Source organism: Hylobates moloch, unplaced genomic scaffold (assembly GCF_009828535.3).
Source record: "Hylobates moloch isolate HMO894 unplaced genomic scaffold, HMol_V3 SCAFFOLD_6, whole genome shotgun sequence".
Classification (NCBI taxonomy): domain Eukaryota; kingdom Metazoa; phylum Chordata; class Mammalia; order Primates; family Hylobatidae; genus Hylobates; species Hylobates moloch.
Window position 1 is genome coordinate 862,373 of NW_026652281.1, and position 19,188 is coordinate 881,560.

General features: G+C 49.3%; 1 protein-coding gene across 7 annotated transcripts in view; it reads right to left on the reverse strand.

Moving 5' to 3' along the window:
• Nucleotides 1-508: 508 nt before the first annotated feature.
• ZNF778 (zinc finger protein 778) overlaps nucleotides 509-19,188 on the reverse strand; it is a 28,539-nt gene continuing 9,859 nt past the window's right edge. For 2 of the 7 annotated variants that reach the window (XM_058440400.1, XM_058440399.1), the window contains exons 3-8: nucleotides 8,711-8,866; nucleotides 7,782-7,873; nucleotides 6,763-6,889; nucleotides 4,637-4,720; nucleotides 3,838-3,914; nucleotides 509-2,780 (exon numbers count right to left, since the gene is read on the reverse strand). In XM_058440400.1, coding sequence (XP_058296383.1) covers nucleotides 912-2,780; nucleotides 3,838-3,914; nucleotides 4,637-4,720; nucleotides 6,763-6,889; nucleotides 7,782-7,873; nucleotides 8,711-8,735 — 2,274 coding nt within the window. In that variant the 5' untranslated portion in view covers nucleotides 8,736-8,866 and the 3' untranslated portion in view covers nucleotides 509-911. Of the gene's footprint in view, nucleotides 2,781-3,837; nucleotides 3,935-4,636; nucleotides 4,721-6,762; nucleotides 6,890-7,781; nucleotides 7,875-8,710; nucleotides 9,096-12,336; nucleotides 12,730-19,188 lie in introns of those variants that run through there. The other 5 variants (XM_032156171.2, XM_032156178.2, XM_058440401.1 and 2 more) reach the window with 5 other exon arrangements.

A 19,188-nucleotide genomic window follows, 5' to 3' on the forward strand; every position in this document is an offset into this window, starting at 1 on the left:
GGCATTTTCATAAAATGTAGAGCTGTGTTATGCCCCAACCTTGGCCAGTGTGGGACCCTACAGATGGGTCATGCCTAAGAACATGACCAACCAATCAGAGCCTACGCTGCTCACAGAATCCCATCTGAGTCCTCAAGACTAACCAACCAGAGCCTACGCTGCTCACAGAATCACATCTGGATCCTCAAGACTAACCAACCAGAGCCTACACTGCTCACAGAATCACATCTGGATCCTCAAGACTAACCAACCAGAGCCTACACTGCTCACACAGGATCCCATCTGTGTCCTCAAGGCCCACTGTTAGCCAGGCTGCGACTTGGACACTGTAGCAAGCAGACTGGAGGATTTCTACAGGGAACAGAGTCCTCACTCTAAGAATGATCAGTGCAGCATCATAAAGGTTCAAAATACGTCTACAGAACCCCCAGAAAGATATGTCTCAAGTTAGCCCACAAGGTTTTAGGACACAGGGAAGCGATTCCTATCTTCCGTACATTCACAACACTTCAAGTGTCAATCACCACGTTTAATACTAAAGGTTGAGGAAAGATGTAATGTAAAAAATGACTTCCCAACAATTCTCACCCTCCTAAGGTTTTTCTGCATTGTGAGATCACAAGGGATCATCAAAGTACTGAGCAGAACAGCAACAATGCTGCTAAGTATCACACATCAGTAGGGTTCTCTCCACTGGATACCTTCCATATTTAGCAAGACCTCAGAGAACACTGAGGGCTTTCTCTGTGTCTGCTGCGTAGGGCTTCAGGGTGAGTTCTTGCCTGCCGGGTTGTGATGAGATGCTGATGGCCCGGCCACATTCCTCAAGTCATGGGCATCTGGAGAACGAGAGGCCTTTCACGTCTTCAACGTGAATGAGTGTAGCTGACAGCCTCCCCACATTCCTTACATTAGTAAGGTTTCTCATCTGTGTGAATTTGAGCGTGATGGTTAAGGCATGAGGAATTCTTAAAAGATATTCCACAGTCCTTACATACAAAAAGCTGCTCTTCAGTGTAAGTTTTTAAATGTTCTTTTAGTAGGTAAAACTTATTGTATGCTTTCCCACATTCCTTACATTTATAGGGTTTCTGCCCAGTGTGAATTCTTCCATGTTTACGCAGGTGAGAGGAGGCACGGAAGGCTTTCCCACACTCGTTACATATATAAGGTTTCTCTCCTGTGTGAGTCCTTCTGTGCTCGATAAGGTGTGAGGAGGAAGCAAAGGCTTTCCCACACTCCTTACATATGTAGGGTTTCTCGCCGGTGTGGGTTCTTACGTGCACAATAAGATGTGAGGACGTGGTGAAGGCCTTTCCGCATACTCTACATTCATAAGGCTTCTCTCCAGTGTGAGTTCGTATGTGCTCGGTTAGGCTCGAAGAAACAGTGAAGGTTTTCCCACAGTCCTTACATACATAAGGTTTTATTCCAGTGTGAATCTGCACGTGCTTATTCAGGCACGAGGAATTTCTGAAGGATTTCCCGCATACCGTACATATAAAGGGCTTCTCCTCTGTGTGAGTTTTCACATGCTCATTCAGTAGATAAACCCTATTGTAGGCTTTCCCGCAGTCCTTACATTCATAGGGCTTCTCCCCGGTGTGTGTCCGTGTGTGTTTAGTGAGGCCTGAGCGCCCCGTGAAGGCTTTGCCACACTGCTTACATTCGTAGGGTTTCTCTCCGGTATGGATTCTCACATGCTCAGTCAGGCTTGAAGAAACAGTGAAGGATTTCCCACAATCTTTACATTCATACGGTTTCTCTCCAGTGTGAGTCCTTATGTGCTCGGTAAGGCCTGAGGACGTACAGAAGGCTTTCCCGCAGTCCTTACACGTGTATGGCTTCTCGCCCGTGTGTGTTCGTACGTGTCTAGTAAGGCCACAGCGCACAGTGAAGGCCTTCCCACAGTAGCTGCATGTATAGGGTTTTATTCCAGTGTGAATTCGAACATGATTATTAAGGCATGAGGAATTTCTAAAATATTTTCCACAAACCACACATGCAAAGGGCTTCTCCCTCGTGTGAGATTTTACATGTTCATTCAGCAGATAAAACCCACCGCAGGCTTTCCCACAGTCCTTACATTCATAGGGCTTCTGTCCAGGATCTGTTTGGACGTGTTTAGAAAGACCTGAGCATCCAGCGAAGGCTTTTCGGCACTCTTTACATTCATAGGGTTTCTCTGTAGCATGAATTCTTACATGTTGAGCTAGGCTGGAGGAAACAGGGGAGGCTTTTCCACATTCTTCCAATTCACAGGGCTTCTCCCCAGTGTGGACTCGCACGTGACTAGTAAGGTAGGCAGTGTATCTAAAGGCCTTCCCACATTCCCCACATAGGTGCGGATTCCCGACGGCATGCATTTCAACAGGTGTGGCACAGCCTGTGGAGTGAGTGAGAGCTTTCCCACACTGCTTCCATTCCCATGTTCCTTCTCCGTTGTGACTTCCCGCACGTGCCTGAAGGTATGACTGATTAAGGAATGCTTTCCCACAGTCGCTGCAGTCAAGAGATCTGTCCCGAGTGCATGCTTGCTGGTAAATAACATTTGGAGTAGGGCTGAAGGCTTTTCCACACTGACCCAACACAGAAAATTGCTCTCCTATTTCGAACAAGGTTTTCTGGCATGGAATAAGAAAGTCTTTTTCATAATGATTAGACACACAACTGTCTCCTGTATTTTGAGTTCTCACGTGTGTGCTGAGGCCTGAGCGTTCACTGAAAGCTTCTCCACACTGCGTGCAGTCACAGAGCTGCCCTCCGTTGTGGCTTCGCGCCTGTTGGTGAAGAATGAGTGGTGGTCAGGGGGTTGCTGAGGCTGATTCATAGATCTCACCCAGCTCAAGACAGAGTATGACGATGATGATTAGGATTTTTGCCATTTTCATAACATGCAAGCAGCTCCTGCCCTATAGATGTCTTTCAAGTCAAACGAGGAGCCCAACTGCAAGAATCCTGTGCCATCAGGATGGGCGTGGTGGCTCACGCCTGTAATCCCAGAACTCTGGGAGGCTGAGGCAGGCAGATCACCTGAGGTCAGGAGTTCAAGACCAGCCTGACCAACATGGAGAAACCCTGTCTCTATTAAAAATACAAAATTAACCAGGCATGGCGGCGCATGGCTGTAATCCCAGCTACTCAGGAGGCTGAGGCAGGAGAATGCCTTGAACCAGGGAGGCAGAGGTTGCGGTGAGCTGAGACTGTGCCATGGCATTCCAGCCTGGGCAACAAGAGCAAAACTCCATGTCAAAAAAAAAGAATCGCCCAGGCTCAATGGCTCACTCCTGTAGTCCCAGCACTGTGGGAGGCTGAGGTGGGAGGATCACAAGGTCAAGAGATCGAGGCTATCCTGAGCAACATGGTGAAATCCCGTCTCTACTAAAAATACAAAAATCAGCTGGGCGTGGTGGCAAACGCCTCTAGTTCCAGCTACTTGGGAGGCTGAGGCAGGACAATCACTTGAACCCAGGAGGCGGAGGTTGCAGTGAGCCGAGATCGTGCCACTGCGCTCCAGCCTGGCGATGGAGTGAGACTTCATCTCAAAAGAAAGAATCCTGTGCCATCTGCTCTAACTTCGAAAAGTCTGTGCGCACAAAACAGCTCTGCAATCTCAAGACCTCGTCACATGTGTGCTGACGCATGTCTGAAGCACCAAGTTTTGAGACAGGATGAGGTCCTCCCAATTTCCGCACATTCAGAGTGTTCTCCACAGACAACCCTCGCCTGAGTGGATCCTGCTTCTCTAAATTCTCTCAGTTTTGCTCATTTTCTACAGTGGAATTCCCAATCTTTTATGAGGGTGATAAATAAAAAAATCTCTCTTGTTAATCTTACCGTCTGTGTCTCATTTGATGTTCTCAAACAAGATCTATCCTGCCAAAGTGCTGGCCCTTTGGTTTTAAGTCGCCATTCTGAAAAGAGAAAAAATGACCTAAAAACGATCAAACTCATTGGTATTTGTTTTCATATAAGACATGACAGAAAAAAAATAAAGCAAAGATAGATTTGAGGAGTTTGGCCATGTGTAAAATTTGGAATCACAGGAACTGGGAGTCATAATTTAGAAGATTTAAAAATACATTTGGTCCATAAAAAAGAAATGTGAGGTGAACAGAAACAGTATTATCAATGAAAGAAAGCAAGAAAGATCTGGACAAAGGGCATACATTAAAAACACAAACTCGGCCAGCCGTGGTGGCATGCACCTGTAATCCCAGCTACTCAGGAGGCTGAGGCAGAAGAACTGAGTGAACCCAGGAGGCGGAGTTTGCAGTGAGCCAAGACTGCACCACTACACTCCAGCCTGGGCAACAGAGCAAGACTCCATCTCAAAAAAAAAAAACAAAAACCCACAAACTCAAAGAACAGAAGACCAGGTTTTTTATGAGATCACAGGAAAGGGAAAGTCCAGATCAGATGGAAAATAAGGAATTATGGGAAGCTCAGGATACCCCAGAACTTTTGAGTCCAACGGCCTCATTTTCTTGCCAGAATGCATCTTAAAACGTACACTCATGATCCTTCCACAGCCGCTAAACTTGACATGATCCTCCCACAGCTGCTAAACTTGACACTCAGGATCCTTCCACAGCCGCTAAACTTGACATTGACCAGGGGTGCCCTTCACACTTACCTTGGAGAACTCCTCTCCGCACTGTTCTCAACTCCTCTTCCTCCTCCAGCCAACAGATCACATTGGGTTTGAACAGGTCGTGTCCTGTACACAGGGAAAGAGACATCATGCAAGAGGCTCAGGCGGGGATGACAAACCTACCCATGAACAGGAACTACACTTCGTTTATTTTTTTTTTTTTTGAGACGAAGTCTCGTGCTGTTGCCCAGGCTGGAGTGCAGTGGCGCAATCTCGGCTCACTGCAACGTCTGCGTCCTGGGTTCAAGTGATTCTCCTGCCTCAGCCTCCCAAGTAGCTGGGACTATAGGTGCCCGCCACCATGCCTGGCTAGTTTTTTGTATTTGTAGTAGGGATGAGGTTTCACTGTGTTGGTCAGAATGGTCTCAATCTCCTGACCTCATGATCCGCCTGCCCTGGCCTCTCAAAAGTGCTAGGATTACAGGCATGAGCCACGGCGTCCGGCCACCCAGAGTGCTGGGATTACAGGCGTGAGCCACCGCACCCAGCCTCCCAAAGTGTTGGGATTACAGGCGTGAGCCACCACGTCCGGCCTCCTAGAGTGCTGGGATTACAGGCATGAGCCACCACGCCCGGCCTCCCAGAGTGCTGGGATTACAGCCCTGAGCCACAGTGCCCGGCCTCCTAGAGTGCTGGGATTACAGCCCTGAGCCACCACGTCCGGCCTCCCAGAGTGCTGGGATTACAGCCCTGAGCCACCGCGCCCGGCCTCCCAGAGTGCTGGGATTACAGCCCTGAGCCACCACGCCCGGCCTCCTAGAGTGCTGGGATTACAGGCGTGAGCCACTGTGCCCGGCCTCCTAGAGTGCTGGGATTACAGCCCTGAGCCACCACGTCCGGCCTCCTAGAGTGCTGGGATTACAGGCATGAGCCACTGTGCCCGGCCTCCTAGAGTGCTGGGATTACAGCCCTGAGCCACCGCGCCTGGCCTCCCAGAGTGCTGGGATTACAGCCCTGAGCCACCACGTTCGGCCTCCTAGAGTGCTGGGATTACAGGCGTGAGCCACTGTGCCTGGCCTCCCAGAGTGCTGGGATTACAGCCCTGAGCCACCGCACCCGGCCTCCCAGAGTACTGGGATTACAGCCCTGAGCCACCGCACCCGGCCTCCCAGAGTGCTGGGGTTACAGCCCTGAGCCACTGCGCCCGGCCAGGAACATTTCTCTTGTTTGAGACGAGTCTCGCTCTGTCACTCAGGCTGGAGTGCGGTGGCACGATCTCGGCTCACTGCAACCTCTGCCTCTTGGGTTCAAGTGATTCTCCTGCTTCAGCCTCCCAAGTAGCTGGGACTACAGGCACCCGCCACCAGGCCTGGCTTTTTTGTATTTTTAGTAGAGATGGGGTTTCACCGTGTTAGCCAGGATTGTCTCGATCTCCTGACCTTGTGATCTGCCCACCCCGGGCCTCCCAAAGTGCTGGGATTACAGGCATGAGCCACCGTGTCCAGCCTCCCAAAGTGCTGGGATTACAGGCGTGAGCCACCACGCCCGGCCAGGAACTACATTTTTTTTTTTTTTTTTTTTGAGATGGAGTCTCGCTCTCTTGGCCAGGCTGGAGTGCAGTGGCATGCCAGGAACTACATTTCTAAAGAATGCAGTTAAATTGTTTCAAAAAGGCTCAAAGTGCAAATACTCCATCCTTCTATGCCCCAAAGAAACTGGTTCTCTCTAATTCCTGAAGCCCACATTCAGGCTTAAATATACATGTAAAAACCACAAGGACTTATTCAAATAGGAAATAACAGAAGTGCAAAAAGAGATCTTCATTCACTTGGGAAACTACTACCCAGTGGTTCTCAGTCTTAGAGTGAATTGGCATCATCAGGAGGGCTTGTTAAAGCAGAGATGACAGGTCCACCCCCAGTAGACATTCTGATCCAATGTGTCACAGGTGAAGTCTGAGAATGCATGTTTCTAGATGAGTGACAGTGATGCTACTGACCCCAGGACCACATTCTGGAAATGACCACACTAGCATCAAGCCCACTAGCGCAGTCGTTACACCTGCTACTTCCCATGGTACTCGGCTTTGCCATCACCAACCCTGGAACACAGTAAGGACACATCATGTATTGGTTCCACAGAGCTGCAAAGGACGGTGGCAGCCTCACCTACTGAGGCCAGGTTCTCGTAGTTTTCCAGCATCACATCTCTGTAGAGGTCTCTCTGAGATGGGTCCAGTAAAGTCCATTCCTCCTGGGTGAAGTCCACAGCCACGTCGTCAAAGGTCACCAAGTCCTAAATCATCACACATGATGGTTGGAGCCTTTCAGCGTGTCCATCAGTATTCACTGGAGAATGAGAAAGCGGGGCCCTACGCCTACATGGGACTGTGAGGCCTCCTACTGTCTACTCTATGGCCCAATGGTCCTGGGAACGCTTCTCTGCCCACACACACGCACTGTCGATCTCCTCCAGTCACACGGCCGGAACGGCACCACTAACGTGAACTTCTCTCACCACACACACTGGGCGCTCCCCTCGCCTTATGTCCCTCTCCTGAGCACACTACAAACAAGTGATAACTCGTGATGTGGAAATAAGTTCCCAGAAAGGACACTTTTCCCTTCCTTACCATGTGTCAGAGCACTCAGCAAAATAAGAAACATGCATTTGGCACAAGGGTCAAAATAATGAGTAACGTTGAGGCTGGGTGCAGTGGCACAAGCCTGTAATCCCAGCACTTTGGGAGGCCAAAGCGGGTGGATCACCTGAGATCAGGAGTTCAAGACCAGCCTGGCCAACATGGCAAAACCCCGTCTCTACTAAAAATACAAAAATTAGCCAGGCGTGGTGGCAGGCACTTGTAATCCCAGCTACTTGGGAGGCTGAGGCAGGCGAATTGCTTGAACCTGGGAGGCAGAGGTTGCAGTGAGCCGAGACTGCGCCACTGCTCTCCAGCCTGGGTGACAGAGCAAGACTCCGTCTCAAAAAAAAAAAAAAAAAGTAACATTGAAATACGGGGATGATTTTCGCAGTAACACCTGACCAGCCAGGCTCTTCTCCCTGGGGGCATTCAACCAGGGACTCGGTCCTTGAGCGAGGCTGTGGAGACAAGCCTCCTCAGACAGAAACTATCTATCACTGAATACCAGTATGTTATTTTAAGAAAAATACAGTTTTGGCATACCTGATAACAATTTATCAGACAGCCAGCCACCATCCCTGCTGCCTGTGTCTGTTCTTCATGAAGGCAGATTGAGTCCCTAGAAACATGACCTCCTAAAAAACAAAGAAGGCAAGAAGGCATGAGAACACAGAGCTGACCCTAATTCCACACTCACGGACCCGGAAGTCATTCCATCCTAGCAGGAAATTATCATGTACTCCTGCACACTCAGGAAAACACACACACACACACACACACACACACACACAGCCATACAGTGCCCCAGGAAAAAACACACACAGCCATACACTGCCTCAGGAAAACACACACACACAGTCATACAGCGAGGGAACTCCCACGTACTCCTGCACACTCAGGAAAATACACACACACACAGCCATACAGTGCCTCAGGAAAACACACACACACACACACACACACAACCATACAGTGCCTCAGGAAAACACACACACACACACACAACCATACAGTGCCTCAGGAAAACACACACACACACACACGCAACCATACAGTGCCCCAGGAAAAGACACACACACACAGCCATACAGTGCCTCAGGAAACACACACACACACACACACAGCCATACAGTGCCAGGGTAGTCTGTCTTGCCTGGTGACACAAAAGGTCTGTGAGCTATGCTGCTCACCGGGAAATGGTAACAGGCTCCTATTGCAGACATGGAACTGTGCGCCTTGAGAAATGTGACTCTTCATTTTCCCGTGGTGAGAAAACTCATGAAGCAGTTTACACATCATCCCTCCCCAAAGCACACACCCTGGGGCTGACTTACAGGCCAGCGTTCTCTGGCTCACTCCAGCAGCTGCAACAGGAACCCGGAGCGTGACTACTCAGGCCCCGTCCATGGGACTCACACTGTGTATCAGGACCTAGAGCAGAGGCTCTGAGAAGGAGCCCCACCAGGACTTACCGTGGGCCAGGTCAGGGGCTGCCATACTGGGAGGCTGACGGAAGCGTCTGAATGCTCCTCTCCTGAAGCCAAGGCCGCTGCAGGGCAGCTTGTGAATCTATGTGGAAGGTGCGGTCTCCATCCCTCCTGACCCAGAGATGGCTGGATCCCTATTTCCTAGCAACCATAAAGAAGCAGCATTACTTCCCAGTTATCAAACCTCACGCATTAGCTTCTTTCTGCACATGATATATGTGAAAGCCACTATATCCAGTTTACTCTGTTGAGGACTAGTAATATCCATCTCACCTACTGAAGAGCAGAATATTGGTCAGAAGACACAGCAGGAGCCTTATTTAATTATCAAGATAGCCATTCACAGATTTCACCCATGTTTATACCTAAAACAGCCTGGATTCAGATAACATGAACTGGTCCACATCATCCACTTAGGAAGTGGTGAACCACGACGGTTAGTTGGTACAGGTTCGACCGTCTCGTCACAGGTTTTTTTTGTTTGTTTTTGAGACGGAGTCTTGCTGTCACCCAGGCTGGAGTGCGGTGGCACGATCTCGGCTCACTGCAACCTCTGCCTCCCAGGTTCAAGCAATTCTCCTGCCTCAGCCCCCCAAGTAGCTGGGACTACAGGTGCGTGCCACCATACCGAGCTAATTTTTTGTATTTTTGGTAGAGGTAGGGTTTCACCATGTTAGCCAGGATGGTCTTGATCTCCTGACCTCGTGATCTGCCCACCTCGGCCTCCCAAAGTGCTGGGATTACAGGCGTGAGCCACCGCGCCCCGCCCCAGTCTCGTCAGTTTGTACTCCTGAGTCTGTGGTCACTCCACAGCAGGACAAAGGTAGGTCTACAGCTGTACTTTCTTATTCTACCAATGAGGTGACTAAAACAGTAAAGTTTCACATGTCAGAAAAACAGGTCCATTCTCTTTGTATAAAGTGTACTTACTACTAGGTGTCTGAAATGGGGCGGGGGTGGGGTCTTTGGGCTAAAAGACCCACAAATGTGTTGAGTTTGTTGTCAGCTGCACAGGCTCTTTTCCCTCCTTCAAAAAGGGATGTAATATTCAGTTCTCCGCCTTAACATCATCCCCAGAGCACCTGACCCTCACACTGCACTCATACACTATGTTGACACGAGGCTGGTTGGATACAGTGAACAGGAAATGAACACATTTTAGATACCTTCATATGAAATATACACAATAGAGGGCTTGTGATTCAGGGGCCATAGTTTCTATGAGTTCAGTAGTCTGTATTACATAAAGACATCCCCTCCAATATGCACCTCCAAGTTACTGCATCTCCTAACACCGATAACCAAAAAGAGGCACAACACTCTGCAGATCTTTTAATTTTAGGGGCAACGTATGTAACAGCGTTAATGCTCTACACAGTCGCCTGTAAGGCTGCCAGTGCCAAGTGTGGATCAGTGCATGCTCAGGGTGCAGGACAATCTTCTCAAGTGTGGATCAGTGCACGCTCAGGGTGCAGGACAAGCTTCGCTCAGGGTGCAGGACAAGCTTCTCAAGTGTGGATCAGTGCACGCTCAGGGTGCAGGACAAGCTTCTCAAGTGTGGATCAGTGCACGCTCGGGGTGCAGGACAAGCTTCTCAACTGTGGATCAGTGCACGCTCAGGGTGCAGGACAAGCTTCTCAAGTGTGGCTCAGGGTGCAGGACAAGCTTCTCAAGTGTGGATCAGTGCACGCTCGGGGTGCAGGACAAGCTTCTCAAGTGTGGATCAGTGCACGCTCGGGGCGCAGGACAAGCTTCTCAAGTGTGGATCAGTGCACGCTCAGGGTGCAGGACAAGCTTCTCAAGTATGGATCAGTGCACGCTCAGGGTGCAGGACAAGCTTCTCAAGCACTTGGAAATGACCCAGCAGACCCACTGACACAGCGTCCATGGTAAACAGGATGCCGCTGGATGCCTCTGGCAAGCACTGATAAGACTCAGAGCACAGCCCTCTGGGATTTTAGGATAAACCTACACCCTCTAAACGGTCATCTATGCAGCTCACCATCTACCTTTTGAGAAATAGGCTGGGGCTTGGAATCAGGACAGAGTAGAGAAGGAACAGCTAACATGGGACATGAGGTGACTAAGGCTGAACTCAGTCGTCTGAGACCTCGTGGACCCAAAGGCATAAGGTGCTTACTATCCGCCCTTGGCCAACCTCTCCTCTGAATTCAATTACAAGTTCATAGGAAGCAGCAAGAAATGGAGGAATATTTAAACGCATCACGAGAAAACAATACCAAAGTCAATATGATAGAGAAACCACAGGGGTTGTTCTAGGGGAAAAGACATAAACGATGGGAACAGATAAACCTTGAATGGCTCTTAGTCCTCAAAATACCCAACAGTGCAATGCTGGAACAATGTTGAGAATCCTAGATATTACACAAAGTAGACAGTGGATGACCTTCTTCTTATATTTTGAGACGGAGTTTTGCTCTTGTTGCCCAGGCTGGAGCGCAATGGCACGATCTTGGCTCACCACAACCTCTGCCACCCAGGTTCAAGCGATTCCCCTGCCTCAGCCTCCCGACTAGCTGGGATTACAGGCATGCGCCACCATGCCAGGCTAATTTTGTACTTTTAGTAGAGACGGGATTTCTCCATGTTAGTCAGGCTGATCTTGAACCCTAGACCTCAGATGATCCACCCGCCTCGGCCTCCCAAAGTGCTAGGATTACAGGCGTGAGCCACCGTGCCCAGTGGACTTTATTGTTTTTATTATTATTATTTTTTGAGACAGACTCTCGCTCTGTCGTCCAGGCTGGAGTGCAGTGGCGCCATCTCGGCTCACTGCAAGCTCCGCCTCCCGGGTTCACGCCAATCTCCTGCCTCAGCCTCTCCCAGTAGCTGGGACTACAGGCGCCCGCCACCACGCCCGGCTAATTGTTTGTATTTTTAGTAGAGACGGGGTTTCACCGTGTTAGCCAGGATGGTCTCGATCTCCTGACCTCACGATCCGCCCGCCTCGGCCTCCCAAAGTGCTGGGATTACAGGAGTGAGCCACCACGCTCCGCCTATTTTTAATTTTCTTAGGTGAAATACTAGTACTGTGGTTTCAGTAGCATAATGTCCTTATCCTTAATAGACGCTTTACCAAGTATTTAAAGGTTAAGTATCACGTGTGCAGTTTATTTTCAACTTACTTACCCTCAAATAATAGTTCACCATAAGGTTTATTTACTGGGGGAGAGAGAAAACATGGCCCAATGCTAAAAAGGAGTAAAACGATTGCAGTGGATACTCCCTGTAGTAGATGTTCACATTTTTATTAGATTCAGATTTTCTAAAGCAAAACGTGAGAAAAAATACAGTTAGTTGAAACACGTTGATCACCGCGGATTCGATTACTCCAGGACCAGCGGGATAGCGGCCGCACCCCTCCTCCCCGGGGGCCGGCCTGGAAGTCCCGGCGGCGAGGGACCCGCGCTCCCGCCGGCCCCCACGGGCTAACTTTCACAGGGAGCTGCACGCCCGGGGCGCTCAGGGGTCTTAGGCTTCGGTCCCAACACAATGTGCCAGAAACAAATAAAAAACGTCAAAGCCGAAGCCAGATTCTCACAGAAACACGCCCTGTTGAAAGTGAAGGAAGCAGAGGGCCCCTCTCTCACCAGCTCCGCGGAATGGAAGGGCTGCCCGGGTCCACCGCGAGCGGCGGCGTCTTTCCCTTCTGGAAGCGGTGCCGGGGGCGCAAGGCGCGGGGCGTGCGGGCGACCACTCCCGGGCCAGGTTCCCCGCGGACAGCCCGAGGACACGCGCGGAACTCTCCGGCGCCGGGACACACCGCCGCAAGACCCGGACCAGCTGTTGGACAGGCGGAGGCGGGGCCGGCGCCGGAAGAGGTGCCGGCGCGTCTTTGGCGTCACTTCCGCTTCCAGCCTCCGGGCCGAACGGTTGGCCTGCGGCGCGGAGAGGTAGTAGTTTCTTCTGCGAGGGTGCGGGAGGGCCCCCGAGGCGCCCTCGGGAACCGGGCTGGAGGCAGAGGCAGGCCCGGAGGACCAGGCGGACGTAAGGATCAGGCCTCTGGACGCAACTGCGGAGCCAGAACAGACCAGGAGGGCGAGGTTGGGCGGGTATAGCGAGGAAGTGCTCGTTGCGAGCGTGGCCCGCGATTCGGCCACAGCTAGAAGCCCGCGGGTGCCGGGAGTGCTGGGTCTCCTCTCCATCTCTGCAGGGAGTCACTGGTCCCGTTCCTTTTTATCTGTCTGAACATCACGCCGAACTCTTAACAGTTGATTCCACTGTATTTTCAACGTAGTATTTTTTTTTCTGTAAATGTTCATCTATTTTTCCCTTCAAATATGCGTTTCTGTTATTTTTCTAATGTACCGCAGGGGCCAAGACCACCTATACCACGTTGCAAAATAGCACTGATACAAGGAGTTCTCCCAAGGTTCATTCAGAAATGTCACATGATTCCAGTAACAATATGAAAAGGGTTTTTTTTTGGAGCCAGGCATATTGATCCTGCAGTTCACATGGAGGAACAAATGCCTCATAACGAAGACGACGCGGACAAACAAAAGCGCAATGCCCGACAGATATGAAAACAGCCTGTGTCATTAAAACTGTGTGCTACTGACACATGAACAGGAAACAAATGGAATATCCAGACATCAACCCAGTAACATGGAAATTTGGTTCATAAACACAATTTCAGAGCAGTGGCACAAATATGCAATTTACAATGAAAGGTGCTAAGACAAATGGTTAGCCGTCTGAGAAATGATGAAATTAATTCTGGACCTCACAGGGATAAACTCCAAACGGATCAGGAATCTAAATGTGAAAAACAAAACCACATGTGAAGTGTTTACGTGATTTCGTGGCTGATTAAGAAACGAGACGTGCCCAGGAGGTGGCAGTGGCGCTCAAGCTTTGACACGCTGGAGGGTGAGGGGGTCTCACACACCATGAGATTATCCACGGGCTTCGAATTGGGGGTCACTACTCAGAAAAGAGAAAAAAATGTGCGTGGGGGGGGGAGCGCAGAGAACTCCCAGAGAAGAACATCAGACAGGGGTAGGGCTGACATGACTACATCACGGTTCTCAGCAGCCTGACAGGTGTCTGAGTCACAAAGCTCTGAAGGGCAGCAAGGGCTTGCAGTCTTTAGAGCCCCAGGATTTATCTATGGCTAGCAGAGACTGGACACAGTTTCACGAAGTATACAAAGCAACCACATGGCAGAGACTGGACACAGTTTCACGAAGTATACAAAGCAACCACATGCTAAATGGTTCAACACTATGCGTGTTTGGGATGTGTTTTATTTTTTATTTATTAATTTTGAGACGGAGTCTCCCTCTCGTCCAGGCTGGAGTGCAGTGGCACGATCTTGGCTCACTGCAACCTCCGCCTCCCAGGTTCCAGCTATCCTGCCTCAGCCTCCCAAGTAGCTGGGATTACAGGTGCCCACCTTGTAATTTTTAGTAGAGACGGGGTTTCACCATGTTGGCCAGGCTGGTCTCGAACTTCTGACCTCAGGTGATCCGCCCGCCCGCCTCGGCCTCCCAAAGTGCTGGGATTACAGACGTGAGCCACCGCAGCCACCGTGCCTGGCCTTGGTATATATATATATATATATATTTTTTTTTTTTTAATTTTTTTTTTTTTTTTTTTTTGAGACGGAGTCTTGCTTTGTCGACCAGGCTGGAGTGCAGGGGCACAATCTTGGCTCACCGCAACCTCTGCCTCCCGAGTTCAAGCGATTCTCCTACCTCAGCCTCCAGAGTAGCTGGGATAACAGGCACGTGCCACCAAGCCCCGCTAATTTTTGTATTTTTAGTAGAGATGGGGTTTCACCATGTTAGCCAGGATGGTCTCGATCTCTTGACCTTGTGATCCTCCTCCCTCAGCCTCCCAAACTGCTGGGATTACAGGCATGAGCCACCGCCTGGATATGTTTTAAGTAACTGAATGTATTAAAATTTGACTTTGGCACCAGCAGTCTATTGTGAATAATGTTGCTATGACCATCGTGTGCAAAAATATCGTGGATCCTTGTTCTCAGCACTTTTGGATATATATGCAAAAGTGCAACGGCCAGGTCACATGATAATTCTGTCTGATGTTTTGAGAAACCACCGTCCTGTTTTCCAGAGCTGATGCACCATTTTGCATTCCCATGAGCAGGTGCACAAGGTTCCAACTTTACCACATCCAACCAACACTTACCTCCTATTTAACGGCTAAGAGCCATCACCACCGGGGTAACGTGATCTCACTGTGGCTTTTGTTTTCATTTTCGTAATGTTTAGTTATGATGGCCGGGCGCGGTGGCTCACGCTTGTAATCCCAGCACTTTGGGAGGCCGAGGCGGGCGGATCACGAGGTCAGGAGATCGATACCACGGTGAAACCCCGTCTCTACTAAACATACAAAAAATTAGCCGGGCGTGGTGGCAGGCGCCTGTAGTCCCAGCTACTCGGAGAGGCTGAGGCAGGAGAATGGCGTGAACCCGGGAGGCGGAGCTTGCAGTGAGCCGAGATTGCGCCACTGCACTCCAGCCCTCTCAAAAAAAAAAAAAAAATATATATATATATATATATATATATATTATATATATATATATATATATATATTCTCCATTCTGTGGTTGTCCTTGGATGCACAAAATTTGTAATACTGATGTAGTCCAATTCATCTAGTTTTCTTCAGTTGCCTGTGTGGGTGATTTTGTAACCAAGAAATCATTTCCCATTCCAGTGTCATGAAGTTTTTCCTCTATGTTTTCTTCTAAGAGTTTTATACATTAGCACTTACATTAGGTTTTTGATTCATTTTGAATTAATTTTTATATGGTCCAGCACCACTGTTCTGCATGCAGATATCCACTTTTCTCCAGCACCATTTCTCCCCCAGGCTGTATTGAGGTATAACTGACAGATTAAAAAAAATCATATATACTTAAGATGTGCAACGTGATGATTTGATATATGCACACACTGTGAAATGACCGTGATCAAACAGATTTACATATCCATCCCCTCACCTAGGCACCTTCTTCTGAGTGTGTTGTGAAAATAGTTAAGATCTGCTATCTTAACAAATTCCAATCATTTTATACAGTATTATTAACTAAAATCTCCATCTCCATGCTATATATTACATCCCAGATCTTACTCATCCTTTAACTTAAAGTTTGTACCATTTGACCAACATCTCCCCATTCCTTCCACCAACCCCATCCTCTGGCACCCAACCTTGTACTCTCTGCTTCTAGGAGTTCCGCTTGTTTGGATTCCATGTGAGGTTACATAGGATTTCCTTTCTTTTTAAAAAAAAAAAAAAAGGCTAATAATATTCGTGTGTGTGTGTGTGTGTCTGTGTCATAGTTTTCTTTTTAGAGAGAAGGTCTCTGTTGCTCAGGCTGGAGAGAGTGCAATGACACAGTCATGGCTCACTGCAGCCTTGAACCCCTGGGCTCAATCATCCTCCTGCCTCAGGATCCTGAGTAGCTGGGACTACAGGCATGCACCACCACACCTGGCCTTTTTCTAGATTGGTTTAGCTAATTGAACTCCACTGAGATTCCATATGTGCACTTTATTTCTTTTTTGTTGTTTCTTGAGACGGAGTCTCGCTCTGTTGCCCAGGCTGGAGTGCAGTGGCGCAATCTCGGCTCACTGCAAGCTCCGCCTCCCGGGTTCACGCCATTCTCCTGCCTCAGCCTCCCGACTAGCTGGGATTACAGGCATCCACCACCATGCCTGGCTGATTTTTTTGTGTTTTTAGTAGAGACGGGGTTTCATTGTGTTAGCCAGGATGGTCTTGACCGCCTGACCTCGCGATCTGCCCGTCTCGGCCTCCCAAAGTGCTGGGATTTATAGGCGTGAGCCACCGTGCCCGGCCCTCATTTTTTTTATTTGTTTTTTGAGATGGAGTCTCACTCTGTTGCCCAGGCTGGAGTGCAGTGGCGCTACCTTGGCTCACTACAATGTCCGCCTCCCGGGTTCAAGCAATTCTCCTGCCTCAGCCACCCAAGTAGCTCAGATTACAGGCGTGTGACACCATGCCTGGCTAACTTTTGTATTATTAGTAGAGACAGGGTTTTACCATGTTGGCCAGGCTGATCTCCTGACCTCAGGTGATCTACCATGTTGGCCAGGCTGTACTCCTGACTCAAGTGATCCACCTGCCTTGGCCTCCCGAAGAGCTGGGGTGATAGGAGTGAGCCGCCGCACCCTGCCTGTGCGTGGTATTTTAAAGCTAATTTTGGAAGTACTTTAACATCACTTCTGTCATATTCTGCTGGTCACAGAGACCAACCCTACTATGATGTGAGAGGACTACACAAAGGTATAAATCTCAGGAAGCAGGAATTACTGGGGCACATCATCCTGGAACAGAGAAGAATTTGGCAACATCCAACAAAACTACAGGTGCAATCCAGCAATCCTACTTCTCAACATTTTCCCTGAAGGCAAATCTCTTAACAATTCAAAAACGCCTCAGATGACCAATTGCAGTCAAGCAGTCGGGTAGCTGAGCGTAGCATGGTGCATCCAGCAGTGGAGTGCTACACAGCTATGGAGATGAAGGTCTCTATGAGCTCCTATGGAGTGATTTCCAAGATACACCATTAAGTGAAAATGTAAACTGCAAAACAGTAGCTACAGTAGGAAACCTTTTCTTTAGAAAAATAGACTGGGCGCAGTGGCTCACGCCTGTAATCTCAGCACTTTGGGAGGCTAAGGTAGGTGCGGATCATTTGAGGTCAGGAGTTCGAGACCAGCCTGGCCAACATGGCGAAACCCCATCTCTACCAAAAAATGCAAAAATTAGCTAGCCATGGTGGTGCGCGCCTGTAGTCCCAGCTACTCAGGAGGCTGGGGCAGGAGAATCGCTTGAACCTGGGAGGTGGGGGTTGCAGTGAGCCAAGATCGCGCCACTGCACTCCAGACTGGGCGACAGAACGAGACTACATCTCAAAAAATAATAATAATAGAAGGAAAATAGACAATAAAATATACATGTATATTTATCTCTTCATGTTGAATACAAGGAAATACAGATAAGATTACTCAGAAAATAATAACCCACAGGTTGAAAAGGATGGTAGGATGAGAACAAGGTGGAAAGGATGGGGACAGGGAAGGCTCTCTGAAGATAACATTCTATTCAGTTCTGATGTCCAAACCGAGTTATTTCTTTACATTCTTATTTTAAAAAAATCAACATAGGGCCGAGCGTGGCGGCTCATGCCTGTAATCCCAGCACTTTGGGAGGCCAAGGCAGGAGGATCACTTGGGGCCAGGAATTCAAGACCAGCGTGGCCAACGTAGTATAACCCTGTCTCTACTAACAATACAAAAAAGCTGGGCACATTGGCTCACGCCTGTAATCCCAGCACTTTGGGTGGCCGAGGTGGGCGGATCACGAGGTCAGGACATCGAGACCATCCTGGCTAACACGGTGAAACCCCGTCTCTACTAAAAATACAAAAAATTAGCCGGGCGTGGTGGCGGACGCCTGCAGTCCCAGCTACTCGGGAGGCTGAGGCAGGAGAGTGGCGTGAACCTGGGAGGCGGAGCTTGCAGTGAGCCGAGATCGTGCCACTGCACTCCAGCCTGGGCGACAGAGCGAGACTCCGTCTCCAAAAAAAAAAAAAAAAAAAAAAAAAATAGCCAGGCATGGCGGTGGGCGTCTGTGATATCAGCTACTTGGGAGGCTGAGATAGAATTCCCTGAACCTGAGAGGCGGAGGCTGCAGTGAACTGAGATTGCACCACTGTACTCCAGCCTGGGTGACAGAGTGAGACCCTGTCTCAAAAAAAAAAAAAAAAAAAAAATCAAAAAACCCAACACGGATAGAGGGACAACACAAAATGTAATATGCACAGAAACAATCAAACTGAACTTGGTATAGAATGAGTAGCAAAACCGTGTAACAGGAAACACAGGAAAGACTGAGCTTGGCGAGGCCCAGTGGCTCACGCCTGTAATCCCAGCACTTTGGGAGGCTGAGGCGGGTGGAACACGAGGTCAGGAGATTGAGACCATCCTGGCTAACACGGTGAAACCCCATCTCTACTAATAATAAAAAAATTAGCCAGGAGGAGCTAGGAGAAAATTAGTGGGCGTGGAGGCTGAGCCAAGAGAATGGCGTGAACCCAGAAGGCAGAGCTTGCAGTAATCCCAGATGGTGCCACTGCATTCCAGCCTGGACGACAGAGTAAGACTCTGCCTCAAAAAAAAAAAAAAAAAAAAAAACTGAGCTTGAGCATTAGGAGGACACCACACCCAGCGGCCCATGCCTATGGGCAGAGATGAGAATGTAGAGGCCTCTGTCCTGCGTAGGAAGTGGCTCCCTCCCTACTCTCCCACCACTTCCTTATAGAATTTTTATGAATTGTGGATAGAGGTCTTGCGATGTTGCCTAGGTTGGTCTCGAACTCCTGGCTTCAGCAATCCTCACGCCTTAGCCTGGGATTATAGGCGTGAGCCACCATACTGGCCTCC